Source organism: Paramormyrops kingsleyae, chromosome 7 (assembly GCF_048594095.1).
Source record: "Paramormyrops kingsleyae isolate MSU_618 chromosome 7, PKINGS_0.4, whole genome shotgun sequence".
Classification (NCBI taxonomy): domain Eukaryota; kingdom Metazoa; phylum Chordata; class Actinopteri; order Osteoglossiformes; family Mormyridae; genus Paramormyrops; species Paramormyrops kingsleyae.
The window spans coordinates 29,839,334-29,866,840 of NC_132803.1; the positions used below are offsets into that span (position 1 = coordinate 29,839,334).

Below are 27,507 nucleotides of genomic sequence, written 5' to 3' on the forward strand. Positions count from 1 at the left end.
CCTGTATTCAGGATCTTCACTCTGCATGCAGACATATACAATGCCTATACACAGATCCATCGTGCTCTCTCCTGCCGGCCTCAGCACGGTGTGCTCGGCGCGTATCACGCCACCGCTTGTTTATTTACTATTTATACTGCCACGGAAAAAAAACGAGGGGAAAAATGTGGCTGTTTGGAGACCCTGCTTAGTCCTGAAAGAGGAGGAATATGAATCGTTAACGCTGGAAGCCCAGTGCCAGCGGATAGCAGATAGCCAAACGGGGGAAGAACAAATAGAATGAATGAAAAGGGGAGTGGGGGTTCCTTATGAGGAGGGTGGGGCGTGATAACCAAAGGGAGAGGCTCACAGGCTGGAGAGACCGTGTGGAGGATTCTGACCGGGGGTCGCCTTGGTGACATGATCAGCCAGTCCGGAAGCTTCTGATGGCCTGGTCCCTTCTGTTTTTGTTCAAGTGTTTTATTGTTCTGTTCGGTGAAGCATTTCCCTGTTGTGTTTTGTTTTTTGGCATGTTTGTTTTTTATGATATTTGACAAGAATAATAATCAGTGCAGTTCCTATTACTTTCATAATTACCTGTTTACCAAGGGAAAAAAGACACAATGGCTGTAAATGTACCAGATGTTCTTGCAAATAGTAACCTTAGTAAACTGCTATTACCTGCTTTGATCTGTGAAGTTTTACAAGCAGACTTGTCAGTTATTAGAAAAAAAAATGCTGGAAACTGGAAAAGTGATGGTGTGGAGCCATCTTAAGACACACCAGGATATCTCTGCTTCTTACGGTGATGAAAAAAGCCAGGAGCAGTTTTATAACAATGGGCAGTCACACACATTACAGATGGAGTTACAGATGAGCAACTGGTTATTGACAATTAGCATGATCTTCCTGCTGTGTAGAAATCTTTAATGAAATTAAAGCCTGTTAATAAATTTTATGTATAATAATCAGTTACACTCTAGGATAAGTGTAGCAGCTTTTATGGATCCAATTTTTAAGAAATGAATATGTATCATGCATTCATTCATTTTAATAAAATCTGCCCACTGCTTTTATGTTCATGCAGTTATGCTGATGGTATCTGGTACTTGCAGAAGCATGATTTATACAAATTAAGAACGAATTAAAATAAATTTAACTAGTGTGACAGTTTTTGGATGCAGGATCACTTTATGGTGCCACTCTGACTGAGGATCAGTGGAGGTCAGTCATTTTCTCAGTGACCAGTGATGACCTGGGAGATACCTAGAGGAGAAATGGTGTAGCTCTCTGTAGTTCCACCTGGCTGTTGATGCCGCTTCCTGGACCCCCCCCCCCCCCCCATAGGGAATGTGCCTTCCTAATAGAAAAGAAAACACACAGACGATGATTAGCTGATTAGCACTGCAGTGACTAATTATCTAATTGTAGAGTGGAGCAGGTGGGGGCAGGGGCTCCTCCACCTTGCCGAGGCCTGCCCTCTGCTGCCGGCTCCCTGGCCTGCTGTTCCACTCCCTGGGACATCTGCTCACAATCCCCCCCCCCGCCCTCATAGCGACCTCGGACACCCCCGCCCCCAAAGCTGGGCAAGACACCCCCCTGGTGCAGATGTTGCACTCCGTAGGGGCCCCCCCTCTGGCTCGTTTGATGTGTGATGAAACGGAATGGAGCGCGCCACTGTGGGGGGACGGGGGAGGCGGGGGACAGGGCCGGGCATGCGGCGCGTGTGAGGGGTGAGGCGAGGACCACAGCCCGCTCATTAGAATTTCAATCGGGACTCGGCTCTGGGCCGGGACACCCCCACACCAGAGGGCGGAAGTCCCCGTGGAGAAGCAGGGAAAGGTGTGCGGACCTGCCATCCCCCGTCCTCTCTCTCCCTCCCCCATTCCCTCTTTTTCACCCGTCTCCTGGCTGTCATGTAGGGTCACACCCCCTCGCTCAGGTGTGTCGCCCCGTTTACCCATCTCCCGGACGGGCGGCTGAGGGGCCGCGAGGCGCTGGGGGTTGGAGTGGGGGGTGCTTTGGGGTACACACCGGCTACGGCAGGCGGCTGATGACCATATGCGGCTTCTCGCGGTCAAGCTGGGGAGTGGTGGTGCGAGAATTGGCAGGCTGGTTAACCTTCGGTCATATGGCCATCCTCGCCACGGACGTGGGTGTCTCCTACCTGCTTTTGCGGGTGAGATCAGAGGAATGCACTAAGGGCCGAGGGAACATTGGCACTGCATCCATACAGAGACCCAGTCGGCACCCATTCACAGCTAGACCCACGTCCCCGGGGATCCCCAGCCCCGGCCCCCCCCCTCCAAGAGACTCCGTGCTCTCATGTCCAGGTAATAAACTTCTCGCTACCCATGACTTGTGCGCCGCTAATTACCGCTAGGCTCCGTCACATGTGACACGCTCCGGATGGTGCGACAGCCCCGTGCACGGAGTCTCAAACACCCCCGGCTTTGTGGGCTGCAAAAAAAAAAAAGAAAATGGGGGGGTGGGCGGAGGAAAGAAGCAGAGGCTTAACAAGAAATCGGGAGCCTGGGCGCGAGTGGAGCTTCAGGTAAAGCACAGGGTACGTTAACCATTAGATATCAAAGTGGAGAAAAAACAAAAGGCGGGATTCAAAGAGGCAGCGGTAGCTTGGCATCACCCCCCCCCCCATACACGCCCACCCCCCCACCCCTCTGACAATACTTAGATCTATAAATGTTTGTTTTTATTTATATATTTCCCAGATTATTCATGGCAGTCGTAATTTGGCCCTAACAAGCACATGAGGGAGACGCAGGCTGCCTTTGCTCCGCCGCTCCTCCGCACGCCAGGCTCTGGGATTTAGGAGAATATTAGAGAGCGCTCCTTTTTTTGTTCACGACTAATGAATGAAACCGCCCCCCCTCCCACCCCACCCCACCCCACCCCACCGCTCTCCGCACAGTTAACAGCGAGAGTTTGGAGACACTTCCAAGGTCTCCTTGCCTTTAAAACCCTCCCCGCATTCCCGCCTAAAACTTTTCTCACCCTTCCAGCTCAGTGAAGCAATCTCCTTGCACCCCCCCCCCCACCTCACCCCGCTTTAAATACAGATTGTCTTAATTAGATGAGAATGTACAAGTGTTTTTTCCCGCCCACAGATATGTGAATTGTGTAATTCTCCTGCCGGGTTGTGCATCAGCACTGTGAAACTTAAAGTTTTCTCTGTGAGTCAGCATCATTACCAGTAATATTTCATCGTCTCCATTCTAATCTCGTTTTAGTTCAGAGGGGGAAAAAATGTTCATTTTCTCTAAAACAGCAATTTTACACATTATGCACCTGAATGTACAAACTCCTCTCAGGTGTTTTATAAGTGCTGCTGCTGTTTTTTTTATCTGTCCACATTTATATGTGGAAATGGGATCTTTTATAACTGTGAAACAAGCATTTAGTTTTAGATATAGAGCCTGTAATCTCAGATACGAAATTAGTGGTGTGATATTCAGTCTTGAGTAGAGATTAAGGTCATCACGTTTTTTATCTGGTGGATGTTTGTGTGTGGCATGTATATACTACATTAGGGGGACTAAATGCCCCCCATAATGTGATAAAAACCTGTTATTTTGACGTTGTGGGGAGCATTTTTCCAAATAACTTTTTCATAAAAATCTGTGACTGCAAACAAAAAACTAAAAATGGCAAAACTCTTGTATTGTGTTTGGTTACTTATGGTTAAGGTTAGGGCTGGGTAGGGGTTAAGGACGTCATAGATGGGATTAGGGTTACGCACATAGGAATGAATGGAGAGTCCCCACAAAGATATGAGTACAGGTCTTTGTGTGTGTGTGTGAGATGTGGGGGCGGGGGGGTTGTTATCTTTATCTGCCAAATCTCTATTTGCCAAATGCGGCGCCCTCACCTTGCCTGTCCCCTAAAGCTGGCCTGGTACCCCCACCTTCCTTCAGTCACTGCCACACCCCCCCTTCCACCCGACGACCCAGAGACCTCAGTCTCCCGCAAGGAGAACCACAGTTCAGTTTGGTCCAGCCGTCTTTTGTACTGGAGATTTAAGTGCTGAGTCATAGTACTTGTTGTCCTGTTGTCTGTTGTGTTTTTTGCTTTCTGGCTCAAATGAAACACTCTAACAGGCTGGGTAACTGGCAGCATGCTCGCTTTCTTAGTGATAAAGGCATTCCTATTTTCACTCGGAGGGATGCCCGGAAAGGTGCCCAGCACTGTTGCCTTGGAAACAGACCCGTGCCCACACACATTTTCTAATGTGAAATGGAGTACAGCTGAGTGTTATAACGCCGAAGGGGTGGCGGACACGTCCTGCAAAAGGTCAGTGTCACCAGGCAGGAGGTCGGCCGCCTTGCTGGGCTACGAAAGCCTCGCTTCATTGCCCGGCTTTCTGAAGCAGAGCGCCCCCTGCTGCTAGGAATGCGGCATGACGCATGAGGGGGGCAAATGGAATGGCAACTCCTTCAAGAGCTGCTGAAACCACCTCCCTCCCCTCGCTCCCCCAGCCCCGTCAGCCTACCTGAGTGAGCGGCAGACCTGCCCACGGCGAAGCCACAGGCAATGAACATCTCGTGTGGGTCCCAGCCAGGATCAGCAACTGTCACCAAGCCCATTAGAGCCCTCTGACTGTAACCCATCTCAGAATTATGCTGCCCCGCTTGACAAAATAATTGTCATTTGCTCTCCTCCTGTCCCCATCATAATGAGGCGGGGTGAGTGGGGGGGGAGGTGCAGAGCATCTTTAGACCATGTGAAATTTTTCGTTTCTGCCATTTTCCTCGCATGCCACGGAAACGGGAAAGTGCCCATCTCCCGTCCTCCGTGAGACATCCTATGCCGCTCAAAAAGCGAGAAACTGAAATGATCCCGCACTGTCGGTAACCTACGATCTCTCTGTTTCCCCCTGCAGACAAATGAAACATAAGCTCGGTGACACAGTACGTTTGAAAAGCAGCCCCTGACCCCGCTTCCCGGACCGTGATGCCAAAGATCAAATCCGTGCTTCGCTACGTTTCCCAGCCTTAACTGCGGCTTAAACCCGCTAATGGCACAAATGAATAATTAATCACGTCTGATTTGCCTGATTGCCTTAAAACGAGGGAATAAAAATATTGGTGTGGTCGGGGGGAGCTATAACCATTAAGAATTCATGATTTGTGATTGAAATATAAACCGTGATAAAAACCATCGGCTGTCGCTAATTAAAAATGCAGTTTGATACGGAGGTTACCACTTACTCCTGCTTCATCGCTCTTTTTCCTGACGTTTTATCTCATTATTATTTTTAAAACAGCCCCCCCCCGGGCGATCCGGTAGTTCGTCGGCGCAATCGTGAACGGCGGAGGCACAAGTCATTAGTTTTAATTAAGCTGTCGTTAATTACTAAACGTTAGGAGGCGTCACGTGGAGAAGCGGCGCCGCTGCCGTGAGACATGAACGTAAACAGCTGCCGGGGGTGGGGGGTTATTATGACTGATCGGTTATTTCTTTATGGGGCTATATGAAAAATAATTAATGCGGCATTAACAGTAGCCTTCTGATTTTTTTCTTTTGGCATACAGTATCGTTGCAAACGTTTCCGTGTCGAGCACCTTTTTCACGTTTGACTTTAGGGTTTATGTGCAGGAATGGCAGTAGGATCGCACCCAGCACCAGGCCGGCCTTGCTTCCTCTCTGCTTGAGATTCCTTCTGGAGTCATCAGGTGTAGTTTGGGTCAGTGGAGGTGCTGTGGCGGTATCTTAAAGCGCCGTGCTTTACTGGATGTTCGATGCCGACTGGGCTGTGGAAAAATTTGTTCGTTTACAGACAATAAGCTGTGATTTCCCTCCCGCGAATCCACTGGTCTAATTTCCAGGACAGCCAGAGAGGCTGCTCTTTCTCCCACTGTAAACACCCTTTACATATCATTACCTTGCCGCGCTCTCATCCTGATCTGTTTTTGAATCTGTAATGAGCCTCTTCCTCTCTCGCTAACCCCCCGTCCCCCCCGCTGTCCCTCTCTGATGTCCGGTCCCGCGCACATGCGACGGCTGAGTGCGAACTCATTACTGCACGCCGTGAGGCTGCACGGCGCTCGGGCGCAGAAGCACATCCCAGGTCTATGGGGTGACCGGCTTTTTTCTTTTTTGCTATTAGTTTTTTTCCATTTTGTGCTGTGGAATCACGGAGCAGGGGGGGCCAAGGGATATAGCCGGTGCCTCGTGGAGTGTGCGTGGACAGCACGTTGGATGGCGGAGCTGCATGTTTCTCCCGCACCACGCGAGGACACACGCACACACCTGGGAATCTGCGGCTCATTTAAAATGTGTTCGCATCTGTGTCTGGCTCTCTGCGCATGAGGGTTCTGAACCAATGCATATTTAATGTCACGACATGCCTGCTGTCGACCCGTTTCCACTCTGTCCCCGAGAGGTGACCAGATATCCCTCCCCCCCCCATCATGAAATGTACAACAGCACATAGGCACATGAATTCAAAGAAGAACCAGTGGTTTACACAGCTACCCCCCCCCCCCCCCCCATCTTCACGCCCTATGTCTCTGAAGTCGAGAGTTTGGCTGATTGCAGAGCCTACATGAAACACCAGGAGGCGCCACCCACAGCTGGAATCTCACTGTTTCTGAGTGTGTGGCGGCTCTGTTTCCAGCTGGGCCAGTTTTTTGGGGGCACACCTGTGATATGTGATGATAACACATATGGGGGGTGGGGGCAGTCCTTAATTAAATAATATTTGCCTTCTGTGTAAAAATCGGCTCTGTCCATCACTTACGAGCACATGCCCCCACAGCCATTTCAGCTGCATTCTTTCTCTGCTCCCCCCCAGTGAGCGATGCCATGCTATCATGCCCCTGATTGACTGCATTTATTTTTTTACTAGTTCAAGAAAACCCACCCGGAAGCCTTGGAAAGGGTTGTATCTTTGTGTATATTTCTGCTCCGTTTTAATTGACGCTTTAATTGCGATTGCGGCTCATTTGAATGTGCAAAGGTGCAGGCGTTGCCTTGCAAAGGGGCCTAAGAGCAATTTCCGTTTGGGTCCCCCAGTCATGCCAGGTGCTGGTCCGGTTTCTCGGGACGCCAGCTCCTCAGGGCCCGGCTGGTGCTTCTCATCAGCCACCTCTCTGCTCTTCTCTGACCGCTTCCACTTCCCCCTGGCTTGTAAGGTTTTCGTTTGAGGTCCCGTCTGATCGTGAGAATCTCACTGTACGGTGATGTCAGAGAGAGAGACAGGCACGCTGCCTGCCTGCCAGTAACTGCGCACGCACACGTCGAGATGCACTGAAATGCAAACCGCTAGCAGCATGTTTACAGATGCGTGCATCTCGAGGGAGGCACAGACAGCTGCGTTAATGCTGGTGCCTGTTTACAGAGGCGCCGAGACGACCGGGCTGGGGGGGGGGGGCGTCCTCGCTGATGCTGAGCGGAATCCCACCCCGTGCCCTCCTCACCTCCTCCATCTCATGCAAATGAAAGAAGGTTCTAGAAGGATAGTGCGAAACCCAGCCACTGCCATCACGGCCATTTGAGAGAGCGACCGCCGATGCTGGAGCACATTTGCCATTTCATGGGGAGTCTTTCGTGGCAACGGTACTTAATGCCTCCTGCTCCATGTCGCGTCTCCCTCCCTAATTGGAAAGCTATGGCACTGAGTGTCCTTAAGGGGGCGCCTCGCTTTGCAGAAGGGGAGATTACCACAGAGATGCTACAGATGCTACAATCTGAGACGGAGAAACCCCCCCCCCCCCCCATGTTTGCACACTTAATTACCAAATTAAAATGCCAACATGACGATGCAATGGAATTCTGCTAATGAGCCAAAGGCATTCTTGTCCTCGTGAACAAACACACCAGCAGCAGGTACTAACGATGAAGACGTCTCCTTTGTGTCCGCTTTTCCGACTTCCTCCTCTGTCCGTCGGAGGGCTCCACTCGCGGGTCGGCCCTCGGCCGGATGCAGTTCACACTCTGTCAGGACGCTGTGGAGGGCGCTGATGAGCACTCTGGGGGCTCAGACACATCCCACAGAGGCCAGAGGGTAGCTGGTATGATCCTACCCCCTCGGTTCTAGCTGTATGATGTTTCGTTGGCTTGGTGTCCCCCCCCCCCACACACACACACTGTGCTGTAACACCATTCTTTGTTTAATTGCCCTGCTCAGTCTGCCATCCATCACACCCCTGAAAGACCTCCCCCCTCCCCCTTCCTGACACCCCCCTCCCTCTCTCGTTCACTCGCTCTCTGTATTCATGAATTCATGAGTTCATGTTTGTGCGAAAACTCGTGCACACAGGGGGCAGGCATGGAAAACAAGCAGAGGCATCATCGCAAGAGGGGTCTATCCGCACCACCGGGGGTGGGGGGGGGGTCCGAAGGGACCTGCCGGCGTTGTTTGTAGACCTCGAATCTCTTCCTCTCTTTCTCTAAATATTTTCTTATTTCTTTCCCTCTCTGCCCCCCTCCCTGTACCTTTTGTAGTCCCCCCTCCTTCTCTTCATGCTCCCCATCCGCATCTTGCCCCCCCCCCCCCCCCCCCCATTCATCTCGCCCTCCCTCGTGGTGTCGGTGCAAGTCACAGGCAGAAAAAAAAAAATGCTCTGAGCCTTAAATAATTTACAAGTTGATTAATAGACTCACAGGGGTATAATTAGACCAGGGAGAGACAGCGTGTGGTGTAACCAGTACAGTGCTTTGGGGAGTTAAAGGGGGGGATTATTAAGGAAATAAAAACTACTGCTACAGTTAAAGAAAGGGAGCAGGAGGGCTGGGTGGGAGGGGTGAGTATAGACCCTTTCTGCGGCTACGCGGCGTTTGAAGCCGTTTCTTCAGGAGCAGGAAGGCGGCACTCGTTTGATGTGGAAATTGGACAGTTTGAAACCGTCAGCTTTAATTTTTCACCAGCTACAGGCTGCCTCTTGGGTGTTGCTCACGTTTCTTATAGGAAAATAAATTCTCCTCTGCCCCCCGTTACATTTCTCTCCTTTTTTCCTTGCATCTTCCTCAAATCCGCCCCCCAAAACCACCATGCCTGACCTCTGTATCGGGCAGCCATTTTGCCCTCCCTTCACCAGCAATACCCACAATCCACTGAGGCTACTATTTTCCCTGTTTGTACCATGTTGCTCATCTTCAAAAGGATTTCCAGCAAGAATTAGGATTTAAATCTGTGTTAAGGATTTTCGGTTTTCTCCGTCATTGCCTGGGATGCATCATTGCACATTCAGCAGAAGATGTCTTCCGATGGCTGGCCGTTTATGTCTGCATATGGTCCCGACAAACCGATCGGTGCTTTGACTTGCACTGCACACGCGGTTCTCCCTTTTTTCTCTTCCATCACCCCGCCCACCAGCTCTTTCCGTTTCATATCCAATATCTCAAGCCTGCGGCTCCCAGCCCCACCGCCGCACCTTCCAGGAGCGTATGAAGGGGATCCCGTCTCCAAACAAGCCCAATATGCCTGTAGATCTGAGGACGGCGACAGGGTACCTGTCTTCCTGCGTGTCGGCCTGTCAGCTCTCATTTAGCCCTTCTGTTCTTCCCATTTCCCGCCGTCTGTCTCTCCCAGATGTTGTTCTCGGTGTCAAAATGGATCCCAGTGAAAAAGAGCGAACGTGTAACACGTTCCTCTGTTTGTTCAAGCTGATGCACTTTGAAATTCAATTTAGTTTTTTTTTTTACACTTTTTATAGCTGGTAGAACCATTACAAAAAAAAGAGCTTTGCAGGAAACCCGTGTCCATGTTCTTCGCCGACTGAAAACTGCTTGATTACTTGATGTTTTTTTAAAATAACTTGGAATAATTTGACTTTTTTTTTTTTACAGAAATTGGGACTTTAAAAATGTTTTTTTGTTTTCAACATGTACCTTTTCTGATCGGTCATTTGTGTTCAGTTTAAAAACCGACACCAGCCATTTGTTTGTTTGTTTGAAGGAAATGAATTGAATGACAGCACAGCCTCCTGTCATTGGCCACCACAAGATGGCACTGCAGAAATCACCATTGATGCATCTGTCTCTGTCTGTGGTGCAGCAGGCTTCCCTGATAAACGAAGTGTCATTTGGGCTATGACAAGGTAACCAGTGGGGTTTCTGCCCTGCGGGCAGGGTTCCATGCCCCACTGGTATAACTGGGTAATGGTGCCATCTCCGAGGCATGGCAGATGAGAGCTTTCTGAAAATGCATGTTATTAATCTACCCCAATTCCAACAACGTGACAATAGTAAAAAAAAAAAATTTGGTCTGGCCTGAACTTTATACCAAGGAATTTGAAGCAAAATCGAATTTGGATTTGGACTTTGGTCATTAGCTTATGCTTTCAGAAAGCAATTTTCTGGATGTGCCAGATATATTCCATAACATGGGCCACATCCCGGAATGTGACACATTCAAGGCAGAGGCTTATTGATTCCCACTGGATATGGAGCAGATTAAGATGCGCTGCAAAGGCACTTGGTATCTGCATGACTGTTCTGCCACCAAAACCCTAGAAGATATACTGTACCACATTGTACCTTGATAACAAATACAAACCTAAAATCAAAACCATGTATCTGCATTGGCACCACTTATGTCTGTTGTACTGGGCCCACTGCAAGATTTAGTACCTTCACCTAGGGAAGACATTTCAGGTACTTGCTCAGGATGCTAAAGTTTTAGCTGTGTGGGCTCGTGTTAAGCAAGGGCCAGTCAAACACTCAACAGACCCCCTAGATGAGGCGTACGTTCCAGGGGAACTGGCAGCGAGACAAACAGATGGCCCCGGGTAGATCACCTGGGACCGGAGCTTGGGTAAATGTGGATTTATGGTCCTCAGAGAGCGTGAAGTAACCATTTGTTCATACGTGTGGGAGGAAAAACAAACACAGGCGGAATAATGTGGTGAGGGAGAGCATGGAGACTATGAGGAGCAGTACGTGTGGCTGAGGTCCTCATTGAGGTCATGCTAGATGATGGCCTGGACAAGAATGACCACTTACAGCCATTTGATGAACAGTTAACATGACTTTGACGTGTCTGTTTTTCCTGTAGAGCCTTGTGCTTTCTGTCACCTGGAAACGGCTCCAGTAAAGGTTCCCCTGACCCTGAGCAAGACACGCAGTTGGACATTGGTTTGAAGGATGGATGTTTCTTTTAGGTTTTATGTCATGTCTTGCTGCCAAGACCCCATCTTATTGGGCAACAGTCAGAAGCTTTTGGGTGGGGGCATCAGCGATGCTACCCATTTCCTGGCCTGTCCGCCCGCCCAAAAGACTGGGGGGAGTTAGGAGCAAACAGGGATTGGCTTAATGGAGGAAGGAAGGTGGCGTGCAGCCATCGGCAGCTGGGGGTGCCGAGGTTAATTACTCCATTACTGAGTGGCTCAGTCTGAAGCTGTTTAAACAGGGTGGTGTCACCTAGGGATTAATAGTCATTATTCCGGCTTGAGCGAGACCCGCGACCCTTCACTGCCGCCACTGCAAGTTTGTCCGCCGTGCCGGGGAATATTCATGCGACTGGTGAGGTTGGGCCAGAATGAGGGGCAGCAAGGAGAGCTGGCTTAACTCTTTCGACCGGCCCCCCCGTCACTGAAGCCCGAGCGGCGCTACAATTATCCCAAAAAACCCGAGTAAAGGCGGACTCAGATCTCTGACTCAGATTACCCCGCTGCACCCGCTCCCGCGCTCCGCGGATCTGATGGCGCTCTCAGATTATCCAGCACGCTAGTCGCAAGCGAGGCGGAATGGAAATGTGGCGGGGGGGGGGGGGTGGATTGAATAGAGTCACAATTGAATAGAGCTGGGGGGGGGGCTGTGGGGTGGAGGATGGGTGTAATGTTGTAAGATGACTATAGACACCACGACAGGGACCTCAAATAGCGCGTCCTCATCTCATCCATTTGGCTCACCACAGGCGCTAGGTGACTCTGGAACCCTTAAGACCACAGCGGGTTATAGCAGTAGCTAGAACAAACAGCCATCTTTGGTCTAGAATAACGGCTGAATCTGGCTTCCTGTCCAAACGACCACATCCATTAAGTAATTAGAAGGGGAAAACATGACCTTCACAGACTGTTTGGAGATTAAATGCTATTCCAGGGGTTTATCTCAGGAAGATTACTCTCAGATTATATCAGGCAATTCAGGTAGTCGGTCGTGGGTGTACAGTAGGTGGTTTTTGAGGTTTCATCATCTTCCCACTGTGGGATGTGCCAAACTCTTCAAATTTCCATGTGTCTGCTTTTTTTTCGGGGGAGGAATCTTTGGCCCATCTACTTGTTAAAACCAGCTGAGGTCCTGCACGAATCCCTCACGACGACAAAGCAGTGTCATTCCATATAGCTTTCTTTTCCACGCCCCGTGAGCACAAATAATTTAAAACAATTTTAACAAGCAACAAATGCGTCTGAAAAGGACGCAGAGTTTCCCTCCATTAGGAAAATTGACCAGGGTTTAGGAACAGCTTAAGAAACAACAGGAGCGATCAATTCAGCCTGGAATATTCCAGAGAACTTCAGCGATAATCTTCATTAATCTGTTGCAGGGTGTTTTAAGGTTTCTATGGGTGTCACCACACAATGATTGTGACACACTCCCATCCTCTGACAGATTCCTGGCATGATGCTGTGCAACCAGTACTAAGTAAGAAGTGCAATCCTCACGGGGGAGGGTGTTTTGTCAAGAGAAATCCATTACATTTTTAAATGAGTATGGGGGGGGGGGATTCCAAATCTCTGCATTGAGAAACGGAATCTGGCTAGATGAGCTCAATCGATGCATTTTTTTTTGCGTATTATTTGTTCGTTTGCTTTTTCTGAACTCAGGAACTGACATGGGGACAGGATAAATATGCTCACACACAAACACTCTATCTTTCCGTCTCCTCTGTGCTTCTCTCTCCCTCCTGTCTCTAGGGGGACCAGCAAGCATTGTCAATAAAGATCCAATTATGTATGAGAGGAAACCGCTTGATTCTGAGATGTTGGCTGTAAAGTGTGTGATTTTTCTGTGTTTTTTTGCCTCCTTCAAATCTTGAGCTCCCATTTTATAATTGAGGAAGAAAATCGATAGAGGCAGCTGGACCTGCGTTTTCAGAAGTGGGGGGGGGGCTGTTCAATCAGCATGTCCTGGATGGGGTGGGCCCCAGTGGTCACATGAGGGGCCATCAGCTGGTGAGGAAAAGGCGGCCGCACTCCTGCCCGTCACACAGGACAGACGTTCATTTAATAATTCTTCAATCCATGTATTTACTTATATTTTTGGTATGTTTTAAGGACCCACCGTTGGTTTGTGGCCTTTAATTTAAGGGAAAAGATTATTTAAAAATAACAGGCTTTCCCTAAAAAAAAACCCAGCCTGAGGTGTGGGTGTGACTGAGAGCTTCAGAGATTTAAGGATGCCTAGGGGTGGCTGGGTGGGGGGAGGGGGGGGGATGGGACACAGCAGATATTTTTTGTTCCATTTACGCTGGGAAATAGGAATAGGGGAGCGGAGATGGAGGACTCCTCAGTCAAGGAGCCCGCTTTGTTGTGTTCCCAAAAGCTCTCGCGGCAGGAACAAATCAGGTGGGGAAGCCGTCGGCTGAGCGGCGCTGAAACCGCGCGGTGATTTGTCTCGGTTTGTCGGGGAGATGCGCGCACTCGCGACTGAGCGCCTGCTGTCTGTGGTGGGCTGAGCTCACTTCAGCTTTCTCAGAACAGGTGTCCTGCTACCGCCCGACCTTTTTGAAACCATCCTGACCGCTAACTCATGCGATCAGAGAGCTCAAGATTGAATTCTTTATTGCCGTCGTATATGACAGCACAACGAGAGTAAGTTAGTGACAACCAAAAAACACAAGACATGATATGTAATAGGCAACCACTATGTAACGAAGGTCAATTAATGTTGTATGTGCAGAGTACAAATGAATATATAGCATGTAGTGGTGCATCGGGGTTATGGGTGAAGGTCCTTGGTTACCGTACCGGGGTAAAAACTAAATAATACATAATCAGGTACATTCATCATAATAATGTTCCTCCCTCCATTTTCGGCGAATATTCTTCTTCTTGTTTGTCATTTACCTTTACTCAGTGTGCCGTACTTAGTCTGAAGTCTTGTACTTTTCCCACGTTTGCACTCCCTCCCGGGTCCAGATCCACCTTCAGTGCTACGTGACCTCAGGGTCACCCTTGAGGGTGGAGGAAGGGGGAATTTCAGGGACCCAGACACTAGGGAGGGGGCTCTTTTGGGGATCTTTTGGTTTGGCAATAATACGGGGGGCAATTTCAGGGGCCCAGCTACGTTGTAGTGCGGCCCTTTGATATAAAGGAAGTAATACAAAGACACAGGAAGTACCTGTCTAGACACCTTAGACACAGGAAGTACCTGTCTAGACACCTTAGACACAGGAAGTACCTGTCTAGACACTTTAGACACAGGAAGTACCTGTCTAGACACCTTAGACACAGGAAGTACCTGTCTAGACACCTTAGACACAGGAAGTACCTGTCTAGACACCTTAGACACAGGAAGTACCTGTCTAGACACTTTAGACACAGGAAGTACCTGTCTAGACACTTTAGACACAGGAAATACTCATCTAGACACTTTAGTCTGTTTCCTCCCTCACAGCCTCCCGCCACACTGAATGCTCAACTATTCTACTACATTTGGGCTCCATTCAACACCCTCTAGCTGATCGGATCTGCCGGTACTGGGCCATTCCGGCTGGTGGTCTGACTCCTGACTCGATCCCTCATGGATCAAACCTCAACCATTAGTGGCCATTAGCGACGGCGCTCCAGCGGCCCCTGCAGTAGCACTGCCCTAATTGCTGACCGAAGGGCCCGATTACACCATTAACGGCCCCCAGCAGGGGGTCAGCCAATGGCAGGCATCCTTATTTGCATAGCATTATCTTAATTGAGCCGGACGCCCTCCAACGGGGGCCTGGTGCGAGACGACAGAGCGATAATATTACTGATGGGATGGCGATTGGTCGGCATGGCGGCGATTTACCTGACAGCTTTATTAATTAACGGCTATCCGGTTACCAGGGCATTAGGGTGGATTAATAAATAAGGCGGGGAGAGAGAGTCGTAATAGTATGTTAGCTTTTGTCTCTGGCTGGGGGGGGGGGGGGGAAGCAATGACAGTCTATACTCCTGCCTTCTGCCCACCTTCCCCATCTCCTCCCTAAACGGGGCTACACCGTCCCACCTAAACGCATATCAATGGCCGCCGCCGTAACCGTAGGTGAAAAATACCAAGCAACGCCTCAGTGTCGTGCCAGGAAGGTTTCGGTGGGGGGGCACAGTTTCCTGGGTGCCATGGTACGTAGGCACGTTGGCGCGGCAGGCGAGCGCAAACCAACCTCTGCCCCGATTCCGGTGGCTCCACTTCCCGAGGTGTGGTGTCGGGTGGTCGGACTGAACCAGGTCCGCTCAGGCTCTTTTGTTATGTAAAAGACGCCATTTGATCTGAAGGAAAAGAATTGAAGAAAAAAAAATACAGAGTAGGGCCCATGGGATGAGCTGGCCTCATCGGGTTACCGAGGAAACTGCTCGCGGTCTAGTTTCATGCGGCTCGCCGATTGTCTTACAGGCAGCTCCGCGGACGGCTTCCTGAACACTGCTCATGCTGTGGGGTCCTTCACTGCCCCGCATATGAAGCTCATGCTCTCTTGGACAAAATGCAGATCCACGTGATAGTAATATCAGTAATAATGTTTGAAATTTCAAGTCTTAAATGATCAGTCTTTTACTGCTGAGGGGTGCCTTAAAATTTAACATTTTTGTTTGTATAGCATTCATGGTTAACGGACGGGATAATCATATATTATTAAGGTATTATTTCCGCTGTCTGGGGCTTGAACTTCATTATGTTCAGGTTGTCATTTTCCCCCAAATGAATGTAAGTGCCATAAGAAAGACTCCTTGTGGTAATATTACAAACAATTAAAAAAAGTGTAAATTAAAACTTTTACCATTGTTTATGTAGTTATTTTAAAGTGGAATTATGCACTGTATGCAAAATGTACTCTTTTGCAAAACAGCACAGATTGTTATAAACTTAATTCGGCAACTATGGAAAAAAAAAGAAAACTTAACTGCATGGTTAAAATCCAGCCTCTTCTTGCAATTTCACCCGCTTCTCTCTGCCCCCACCCCTCCAGGCTGAACTGACCACAGAACCAAACCTGCTTCTGTACCCCCCCCACATCTTCTTTCCGCTCCCTAACGCACCCCTCCCAATGCTGGTGTTTAACTACACTCCACATTGGCCAGTTTGCTGCCTGTTACAGCCTCAACATGAGTGCAAACAATCAGAGTCTTTGGGCACAATGAAATATGCATGGAAGTCCGTGACAGGCAGATAAAGCAGGGCAATTAGCCATGTAATGCTAGACAGCATCAGAGAGCTAGCCAGCTATCCGTCTCTCTCTCTCTTCCTCTCTCGCTCTCTCACTCTCTGTTGCTCGCGACTCTCTTGCTCTCTATTAGTTAAATGTATTATGTGTATCCGGCTTCTCATCAAATCAAGCAACACTTCCTCTAATTGGTTCATAAATGATGCAGTACGGTGCACATTATAATTTCATCAGTGGTAAACATTGCCTGGGCCGTCTGTAAAGAATCCACCCCTCATTAATTTCTTAATTTGGCTAGATGGAAGGAGAAGCCGACAAGAGGGACCGTGTGGGGGGGGGGGGGGACTGGGCAAGTTGTTTTACCCAGGCCTGTGGCGGGGTTAAAAATATAACTAAAAACAAGTGATGGAGATCCTTCTGGGCTGGTGAAGGGGTGTCAGAAAATTTTACTCAAAGCCTCTGTCAGTCTGGCCAGTCTCTGATGTCAGAGACGTTTGGGCATGTAGCACACTCACAGAGAGACCGACAGATAGACACACACGCACGCAGACACACACACACTCACAGAGAGACCGACAGATAGACACACACGCACGCAGACACACACACACTCACAGAGAGACCGACAGATAGACACACACGCACGCAGACACACACACACTCACAGAGAGACCGACAGATAGACACACACGCACGCAGACACACACACACTCACAGAGAGACCGACAGATAGACACACACGCACGCACACACACACACTCACTGAGAGACCGACAGATAGACACACACGCACGCAGACACACACACACTAACAGAGAGACCGACAGATAGACACACACGCACGCACACACACACACTCACAGAGAGACCGACAGATAGACACACACGCACGCACACACACACACTCACTGAGAGACCGACAGATAGACACACACGCACGCAGACACACACGCACACACTCACAGAGAGACCGACAGATAGACACACACGCACGCACACACACACACTCACTGAGAGACCGACAGATAGACACACACGCACGCAGACACACACACACACACTCACAGAGAGACCGACAGATAGACACACACGCACGCAGACACACACAAACACACTCACAGAGACCGACAGATAGACACACACGCACACACACACACTCACAGAGAGACCGACAGATAGACACACACGCACGCAGACACACACACACTCACAGAGACCGACAGATAGACACACACGCACGCACACATACACACTCACAGAGAGACCGACAGATAGACACACACGCACGCAGACACACACACACTCACAGAGACCGACAGATAGACACACACGCACGCAGACACACACACACACACACTCACAGAGAGACCGACAGATAGACACACACGCACGCAGACACACACACACACATATGCACACTCTTCCCTTTCCACACCGTTTGTAAATATTTCATAATGACAGCCCTTAAGTATTCATCCTAATTGCTTTTGCACGCCAGTCATTATCACTATTTATTTCCACAAGACAAATATTCATTAAAAACTCTGCATGCCCATCGACCGCTCCTCGTATACGGCCCAGCGTGGCAGACACCCCCGGAAGCGTGGGGGAAATTCATGGAAGCCCCTCGCTCTTTAGCCCCCGAATCCGGACGATAAAAACCCAAACAGCACAACACCAAGCTGGTGAGAGAAATCAGCAAGGGGGGAAGAGTGATCTTCCAATTTGGTGGAAGGAAAAAAAAAACTTTGTTGAGACGGATAGACTCTCGTCAAGCTGGGGTTAAGAAGGGTCAGACTGGTGTGGAGTTGGCGTAGCAGATTTCGGGGTCTCAGGGAGGTGGAGCTGTGTCTTTCAGTCAGGGCTGTGGGGGGGGGGGGGTGTTAAGGTCAAAGAACGTGGATATTACCAACCCAGTTGTAGCAGGAAGTTGACGGAATCCAAGCTGAACCATGAGAGGTCGGCTTTGGATGGGAATTTACTGGCTGGTAAGGAAGAGATGCCCACCAGTATAGGAATGAATTCTCTACAGGCTGCGTCTTCCTTGGGGTTCCGACAGGGGGTGTTGCGAGACCAGGCCACCAGACACCCGACTGGACCAGAGCTATTTTTCAACAGAAGGCCCCCTAGTGGTGCTGTACTGTATTCCTGTGACAATGGAGCCTCATGGCTCACTGGCATGGCAGGTAATACCCAGTGGGGGGGGGGGGCGGGGGGTTATTCTTTCAGGGACCCCTCTCATTATCACATCGGCTGATTGCAGATTGATATTTAGCCATTATATTCAAAAACATTCCCACTCCAGGTATTCTTTTCAATTTTAATCATCGCGGCCTGTGATCTTGGAAAGACGGATATTAAAGCTGCGTTTTCTCTCTCTCGCTCTCTTTACAGAATCTAATTATAAAGAGCGGCGCAGTGCCACAGCCCTCAAACAAAAAAGGTAAAGTCTCGTCTTTGCTTCTGATTCCAGAAGCCCAAGGGCAAATCCCCCAGCACTGCTACCCACCCAGCACGTAATATCTTCACTATTAGAAAGAGCTGACACCTGCGAGTGAACTCCTATGTGCGGAATGACAGGCCTATCAGAGGCAGGCATCCAGAGGGCTTATGAGGGGGACGGTCAGGGACGGGCGGGGGGTGGAGACACACCTACCACAGCTGTGGAGAAGCTGCACCTGCGATCAAAAAAACTTTAAATACAGGTGTTCTTGGTGGGGGAGGGGCTCAGATCATAGATTAGAGGCTCGACTGGGCCATGCAAATAACTGGGAGGAACGAGCGGAAAGCTAAGTAGGTCACTTTGAGTAAGGTCTCCCAGGCAAGCAAATGTGATGTGGAGGTGATTATGGGATGGATAGAACAGCAGCTCAGTATAGCCTACACCTTCCTATCCGGGGGGGGGGGGGGCTGTTTCTGCAATGCGATGGCAGTAATGCAAACAGGCAGCTGATGTTACACGCCAAGGTAAAAGTTGCCTGCGACCCTGCCGGCCTCCCGTCTGCACCCTGCAATCCCAGCGACGGATCTCTGAGCCCAGGACGCTCAGAGATCACGCGCTTAATTACCAGCGTGCTTAATTGCGGCTTTCTTGCGGTTCCGCGGGGAATTAGTTCCGCCCGACAGAGCGCGCGTTCAGGAACAAACGACGCGCTGATTATTGACATCCCTCACGTCCTGCCCCGCAGCTGCACTCGGACGACCGCGACGTCCCATGGGGACTGAGGAGGTGGAGACGGTGGGGGGGAGCATGTACACAGTTAGAGGGCCATGTTAACAGCCTGATTTAAGGCTCCCATCAGATCTGCCCCCCAGCACCCGCCGCCCCACACTTAATTACCACCAACTTGTTAGGGGGGTTCCCGACCCGTTTAAATATTAACGCCTCAGGGAAACGCACCCACGCAGGGGTATGGAAGCTCGCACTTGGTTCAGACATTTCTTTCTGTGACTGTTCCTACCCTTTCTTTGCCTCTAGGGGGCTCCCCGACTCCCTACCCTACCTCAGCATTAAACACACCCAGCTAACAGCGGGTCTGTGCATCTTTAACAAAGAGCAAAAATGCACCTCAAGGGGTTAAGGGTACGATCTGGGATTCTATTCCCCTCACAAAGTGCTGCATTGAAACTGTCGTTTGTTGCTCTCCGCACTTCTCTGGAGTGATCCCTCTTGAAGCCTTACTTGAAAAACAAACTGGATGCATTAAAGTGTGAAATTCAGACTTTTAAATCTTTGAGTCCCTTCATTTCACAGTTGTAAGCAGACCGCAGCTTTAGTCGTATTAAATTGCAGTACTGCAGAAATCCAACAGGGGGCTCGTGCGTCTTTATGCAGCTTATCTGCTGCCTTTGTTCAGAACAGGTTACGATTCTACTGATTTATACAGAAGCTTATTGTGCCAGAGGGATTCAGGTTAAGTACCATGATAGCACAACATCAGGCGCCCCTCCTGGGATTTGACCTTGGCAGGTTAGTCCATCACATGGAGTTGGCACAGTCTGACATTAGCCTGGAGCTGGGTGGGGGGGAGGGAGTCCATATCTCCTGCAGAAGGTTCTTCTTTCTCCTCAGGCATCGCCCATTCCCGTTATGCTTCCGCTTGTTTTCCCAGGTCCCCCCCCCGTTCCCCCATGTCATTTTCCCATCGTCATCATTCCGTCAACTTTTACATTCAGAGGTGGGCTTTCCGCTCGTCAACGTTGCTCACACGACGCTGCCTTTCCCACGCCGGAAAACATGGCTCATCCTCTGCACCGCGCTCTCCCACCACTGACAGGAGCCCATCGTGTCGGGACGCACAGGAGAGAACTCTACTGCCATTTAACAGGTGGAGAAGGACAGGATTATTTACAGGAAGATGTGAGGCAGAGAGGGAGGAGCACCTGGCATCCATGTCACGAGATACGGGACACTGCAGTAAGGATAACTGTCCCACTGAGAGCTTGTATCGTATATCAGGTGGGGTGAGGGGGTGGCAGGTTGCTAAGGGGACTCAGTTAGTGTAGCGTCGGGGCGGGAGTGGGAAGGCGCCGGTCACATGACCAGACGACGACAGGAAATCCCAACCCTGGGGGGGGGGGGGGGGGCTTTTGCTCACAGAAGCATAAATCCTCCCGGCATGGGGCACACCCGACAGAAGAGACACCCCCGTAAATGAGCCCCACATCGGGACAGAAGCACGGAAACGTTAGACCCTTGTCCGTGTTCGCTGGAGACGATGACGGTGACGATGACAACCGCCATGTTTGCGTGACCCTGTTCGCGCCGCACGTTGTTTGGAGAGCGGCTGCCGGGAAACTTATGTAAACATGTTTCACCTCAAGAAGCATGTATGTGTCAAATGCAGAGACTCCGCCTAAAAAACCCTCTACAGAGCCATATATATATATATATATATATATAACACAATGCTTCAAAGGGACCAGTCACGGAGTGTTTACTGGAACCAGCCATTGAGATGAGGTATGAATATCGTATACCTAGAGGAAAACATTTATTTGAATACGTGGGCATGCACACAGGCTGAGGAATCAGGGGTGGGATTTTCAGATGTTTCGCCGGACAGCGAACAAACAAGTACTAATATTGAATGAATGTTTTTTTAAAAAGAGCAGCCTTTTTCAAAAAAATAAAATGTGTATGTGATATTTGCTTTTAAGGTTGTTTTTAATCATTGTTGGAGGTTTAAAAGAGCTAACCTGCAGTTTTAGACTAATCCTAAAATGTTTCACGGGGCTCTGGAGCATAATTTGAACAGCCAGCAGACAAACTGCAGCACAAAGACCAGTTCCTGGTAATGGCTTGAACAAAAGATCAAACGAAAGCAGACGTTTGTTCAGAGATAGTGGGAATCGTTTGCACCACCGGCAGCCTTGAATAGGAACAATTAGCCCAGCATCATTTAAAGGCCCCAACCCTGTGTCCCAGCCGCTCCCATGGGACATGTAGCAGACGACAGTGGACAGGAACTTTGATTGGGGGGTGGGGGGGGACATGGGTGTTCTGTCATAGTTACACACAGACTGGACTGGAGATTCCACAGTATGGTGAGCTTCTCCCTCGATCCATATCTTTAAAGGAAAATAAGGAGGGGGAGGGCTGATCATAATTCACGACATGCACCCCGGTAATTAAAATCGGCGGCACATCTGTCAGCAGGGTCTGTCCCTCATTAGTGCAGCGCTGCATCGGGGCCAAGGACAGACCGCACCACTTCCCAGTGCAGGTCGCTCCTCCCAGTCCACATACCCCCACAACTCAAAACCAGCAAAAATGTAATAAACGCAGGTGGCCCCCAAAACACACAGAATAGGTCATGTGCATTTAAGTGAATAATGTTTTTTAAATGGGGGAGGGGGATGCGTCATCCTACTGAGACAAAGGGTCACATCCTCTGCCCCCCCAACCATCCAACAGTCACTCACACAGACTTTAGCTCAAACCTTTATAAAAATAAAATCAATTTTTTAAAAAATTTATATACACACAATTGTCATGTTATGACAGATCCTGCTGATCAACGGCACTGCAGGTGAGTGCATTTAAAGCTCCCTAGAGGTCCATGCCGGCGAGCCTGACTCCGGCAGGAAGCTCCAGGCTAGCTGATCGGCGAGTCGCAGAAGGTGCAGGGACTGTGGAGAATCCTCTTTATCCAGTCGGGGTCTGAAACGGGAAGCCGGGGAAGGCAAGCTTTATGTCAGGGAAGATTTGTTCAGCGGGTTTGTCTTTTTTTGTTTATGCAGCTCCGAGTTACATGGCTGGAAGTGCATCTCTGCTGCCGTCTCACTCAAAGGTACAACAGTGATTCCAGCATCAGAGAGGACTTTGGCCAAGGTCGGCGGGTGCTTAGTGAGCACTCTAAATTATTATTAATATTAAAATCCATCGATATGCCAGAAAATGCTGGAATCTTCTATCTCAGCCCTTGGACGGTATCATCGTCATGGTAAAGCAGCACGACTGTGGACCACTGCCCAGAGCACAGGCAGCCCCGCAGGAGAGAGGACAGGTGCCCCCCCCCCCCCCAAGCCCTCGCCACCCTACCTCCCCCCTCCCCCCATGCTCCTTTATTCACTTTGGCAGTCGTTCCGTTCCAGAGAGGATTCTGGGCCATTCAAAGCAAAAACCATGCAGTAAGCACCAATGGCAATCCGGGGCGGTAAACAGCAGCGCGGTATTAGCATCAGCAGCATGGTGACGGTAAACAATGACCCCAATGCGAAGGGGGGGGGGGGGGAACTCACTCACCTTCAGGCAAGGGGTGTCTGGCCACGCTGTCCTGCAGGAAGCAACGTCTGTACTTCAGGGACTGACACGCCTGGTACGTTAGGGCACACCTGGAACAGAGGACGGGGCTGAGGATCACTATCCAATGGACGGGGGGTATATACAGGGGTGGGGCTCACACTAGCCCTAGCTAACAGCTGATTGGCTACCAAAGTGCCTCCTCCTTTGTCTCTCACCGATTCAAAACATTATTGGCTAATGATAAGGCTGGCCCCTCTGCTCACCTTAAAAAGTCCTACAATTGCCCCTGCATGGGTGAGGGGTGTGGTCCCCCAAAGCCAACCCAAAAAGGTTGATTAGCACTCAAACACACCAAAAAAAAAAAAACGATATAGGGCTTCAGCTGCCTGCCTGGGGATGGGGGGTGTGGAAGAGCTTAAGAGGTCAGGTTTTAAGAATTTTCACCCCCCCCCCACAAATCACTTCATTATTACATTATTATAATAGTGTGATTCAAGTAACTTCCGCAAATCACCATCCCAAGATACCCACTGGACATGGACTGTCTGTGGGTCCCTGAGGATGTCATTGATGGATGGGTGGGTGGGTGGATGGATGGATGGATGGATGGATGGATAAGACTGCAGCTCTGTCTGCACCGAGGTATCACCTGAGCCACAGGTGCCCGTTGCTGCACACAGCCTGCTTGCAGTGGTCAAAGGGCAGCACTTCTTTGCAGAGGCTGCAGTATTCCGGAAACGTCTGCTTGTTCATCTTCTTGAAGAGGTGACCGAGGAGGACCTGGGAGACACACGACTCCTTCACTTAACCACCCCAGGTGCAGCGAAGGTCACGACCCCCCGACACAGGAAGCCACCTCTTACCGTGACATCCCGGTCCTTGTAGGCGGGGTTGCTGTTCAGGAAGCCGCATAGGCCCCTGGTAGGGATGCTGGTGTTCTCGGTGACGTTAGTGTTCAGGTACACCTCCCCCAACACCTTCTTCATGTGCTCCCGTGTCACGTGCAGCTCCGCCTCCTCCATCTGGGCTAGGACCTCTGCCTCCATAGGTCCCTCGCTCTCCGGCTCGGGCGGCTTCGTGGCAGAGGATTCCGCAGACGCCTCTTCATCCCCAGCTGGCTCCTCATCGGCCGCGGACACCTTGTTCTCCTCGTTCGATGGCCGCCAGCGTGCCTCCGACGGGGCCTTCTGCAGCGACTGGAAAAGCACACGATACAGGAAGAGCCGGAACCGCCACAAGTAGGCACCAGTTGCCCCTCCGCCACTCAACTTGCTGTCTATCTCCTCCTGTAGCCCCACAGGGATGCGCTTGTCCCGCAGAACCTTCCAGCGTACCAGGTCCAGGAGGTCCGCTTGCCGGAAAAGGTTCTGGGTGGGAGATCCCAGCAGCTCTGTGGCCGCGGTAACTGGCGACTTGAGTGCAACTAACTGGACCTGGTGGCTGTAGCTGACTGGGTGATGCCCATTGGTCAAGCCCTCTGTGGTGGCCAAGGCCAGGTAGGCACTGTTGGGGCTAACGGCGACCCCCCGCACCCAGCAGCCTGCCACGCCCTCAGGCAGAATCAGCCGCTCCTGTCGGAAGGTTACCATCGCCCCAGCGAAGACGGGCCGGAGTTTCTGAATGACACCGTCCAGCGAACAGGTGAAGATGGCCACCTCGCGGAGCCGGCCGACGGCGAGGGAGACGATGGGTGTGGAGTGCAGGCCGACCACATGCGAGTTGTGCACATTCAGGCCAGCCTTTGTGATCTGCAGGAGGCACCAGAAGAGGTATGGGCCACGTGTGGCCAGCACCAGGCTGCAGCTGCACTTTTGCAGCGGATTCGGCACCGAGACACACTTGACGGTGCGCACAGGGATCTGGTCGACCTCCTGCCAGAGTTCCACAGGCTGCCGCAGGGTGAAGTAGCCTTTGATGGCCTTCAGGTTGACAGGCAGGATCCTGACAGGCCCCACTGAGCCGCCCACGATGAGTCCGCTCATGCGGCGTCCGCCGTGCTCGTACTCCCACCAGGCGAGCGCGCTGGGTGCCGGCACCCCCGACTGCAGGGTGTTGCAGGAGACCACCTGCTCGCGCCCTCGGAAGGGCAGCTGCAACTGCCAAACGACCAGGTCGCCGTTTTCCATCAGCACCGCCAGAAGCACCGTGCCCCCCAACCCGCCGGCCTGAGGCCCCTGCGTGCAGCACACAGCCGACCACTCCATGCACACGGGTGTCTGCATGCGGTAACGGCGTCGCATTTCTGCCAGGTCGCCCAGAGGCCCCACCGGAGGCTCGGCACCTGACAGCGCATACTCCTTTTCCCGCAACATCTGCCCATACATCTCCGTCAGATCCACTAGGGGGCTCCACTGCAGGCGTGCAGAACTGCTAAAAACAGTGAGCCGGTTGTCCAGTGTCAGTGAGGCCAGAAGGCATCGGCTATTGTTGTCGCAACCTACCGGGGACCAGCAGGAGTACTTAATGCCCTGCATCGGAGGCAAGGCCCCCTCTTTGGGATGCATCACCCGGTCCAGTACCACAGCCTGGCTCACGGTTCTGTCCTTAGAGGTGGCAAACTTCTCCTTCACTTCCGACACCTCCTTCTGTGGACCCACCTACATACAAACGGACATACGGATTCAATTCATTCACAGAAAGATCCATTAACAAGTCAGGTCGGGCCATTAACAATTCTAATAATTAATGTTACACTTACTTTAAAAAGTCAAATATTAAGTTGGTAGTTTTAATACATATTAAACATCAAAAATACTAAAAACAATTCACTAAATGTTCTTTCCCTTCCCTAGCAGAACCCGATTTGGCTGTCAGAGATGGCCACACTGCATGGGACATTACAAATAAATACATTTATTCAAAACATCTTTAATCACGTATTGAAGAAATACATGTTTACCTTTAGCACACAGACTTGTTCCGGTACGGGAATGGCCGTCCGATGAATGATCAGATCGGGACAGTAGCTTTTAGCGTCACACACGACGTCCATCACCGAGACGCCACTGGTGCAGGACACCGAGAGTCTGTGGTCCTCGGACCAGGCAAGCGGCTCCAAGCCACTCACCGGGTTCAGAAGCTTGATGACCGGATCCCTCTTAAGGATTGGAGTAAGTCCGGAAGAGGGTTCGACATCAAGGTCTGCTTCGGTCCCAGGTTCGGGATCCGCACCATCTGCCGCGCAAACGGTGCTCAGCGTTGCCATTTTCGTGTACGGCAATGTTACCGGATGTGACGTTGATTATGGCGGCTGAAGAGCCAATCAGAGGAGGGTATGTTTAAAAAAGAGAAGGTGCGTTATTGGAGTCTGTCAGACGGGTTGTCATGTAAGGTTTTAAAAAATTTATTGTTACCGACGAGTATTTTCTGTGTAATTGATGTTACCCGTTCCTTGCACAAAAAAATCAACGCACAGCTGTACAACCGGCAGAAAAGACGCAAGAATGTAACATTTACATGATGTTTAATCTAGTCTAAATTCTATTATGAGACTATTACGCTGTAGGCACCACGCAGCAGGTCCATTGGCTGTACGTTGTTTTTTTCCCCTCATAATAATATTATAGCCAAAGAGCGTAAGCACAGAAAAACATAATCGTTCGGTGAATTTAATGTGTTTTTAAAATAATGATGTTTTAAAATATGATACTATTTAAACGTTGCCGCTCATGATTATTAATATGAATAATTAGACTGCGTATTGCCACGCTTTTCGGCTGCCTTGAAATTTCTGCGCACTGTATGGCAAGAAAACGCGACAGTTGTCCTGCAAATGACTGAATTAAAAATGAATTAAATGTAACCTTTATTACTTGTGAATACTGTCTTAGGGAGCAAGACAGAATTTGAAATTTGACCTTAATCAGGTATTTGAAATACCGATCATGATTGTACGATCACGTTGTAAAACGTTTGCTTGGCATGTGATCTGTGAATAACAGAACGAGGAAAAACAAAATGATGAAAAGTGACTTAGCAGAGAACCGTTAATAATAATTACAATAATAATCATAATAGTAATAATAAACACACAAATACAATATATTGTGTGTCTGTATAATGCAGAGTGTATATAGGAAGACATCCATTATGTTAACGACTGGGTAACATGCTGATTTTTGGGCCCAGTTAGACAATATTGCAGGCACAATGGAGAGGCCAGAATTTAATTAGCAGTTTACACCAGGGCGTGATTAGGCCAGATTGGGAATTTGGCCTGGATACCCGAATGTCTAAATGCGTCTGGATATTTAAGAGCCATGGTTACTGCAGTTTCACAGTATAGACAGCCGTTGCTACAGCAGCAACCTTAGATGTGGGTTTCACACTCAGTCGGGAGGGAAAGGAGCCCCCTACTGGCCCACCGGCACCACCTCAGAACGCAATCTGCTTTTCTTAAGACGTCTCCCATGTTAGTGCTATCCAGGCCTGGCCATGGTTTAATTTCAGCCATTTGGCAGGCAGA

The 27,507-nt window shown here is 50.1% G+C and overlaps 1 protein-coding gene and 1 long non-coding RNA gene across 2 annotated transcripts; both read right to left on the bottom strand.

The window, feature by feature from the left end:
• Positions 1-1,898: 1,898 nt before the first annotated feature.
• On the bottom strand, positions 1,899-5,538 carry LOC111843486 (uncharacterized). The gene is made up of 3 exons (XR_002838175.2): positions 5,205-5,538; positions 2,357-2,439; positions 1,899-2,146 (listed from the first exon to the last, which is right to left on the bottom strand). It is a non-coding gene; the product is annotated as an uncharacterized lncRNA (long non-coding RNA).
• Positions 5,539-22,225: 16,687 nt separating this feature from the next.
• Positions 22,226-26,761, bottom strand: LOC111843445 (general transcription factor 3C polypeptide 4-like). Its single transcript, XM_023811045.2, has 5 exons — positions 25,942-26,761; positions 23,906-25,639; positions 23,692-23,822; positions 23,043-23,131; positions 22,226-22,457 (listed from the first exon to the last, which is right to left on the bottom strand). The coding sequence occupies exons 1-5, from the start codon at positions 26,245-26,247 to the stop codon at positions 22,393-22,395; spliced, it is 2,325 nt and encodes a 774-aa protein (XP_023666813.2). The 5' UTR covers positions 26,248-26,761; the 3' UTR covers positions 22,226-22,392.
• Positions 26,762-27,507: the final 746 nt, after the last annotated feature.

Excerpts from the sequence above, each read along its gene's own strand:
- LOC111843445 (XM_023811045.2), bottom strand. The coding sequence starts at position 26,247 with ATGGCAACGCTGAGCACCGTTTGCGCGGCAGATGGTGCGGATCCCGAA. Across the intron at positions 25,640-25,941 it reads AACAAGTCTGTGTGCTAAAG|GTGGGTCCACAGAAGGAGGT; the intron begins GTAAACATGTAT and ends GTTTGTATGTAG. Across the intron at positions 23,823-23,905 it reads ACAAGGACCGGGATGTCACG|GTCCTCCTCGGTCACCTCTT; the intron begins GTAAGAGGTGGC and ends TGTGTCTCCCAG.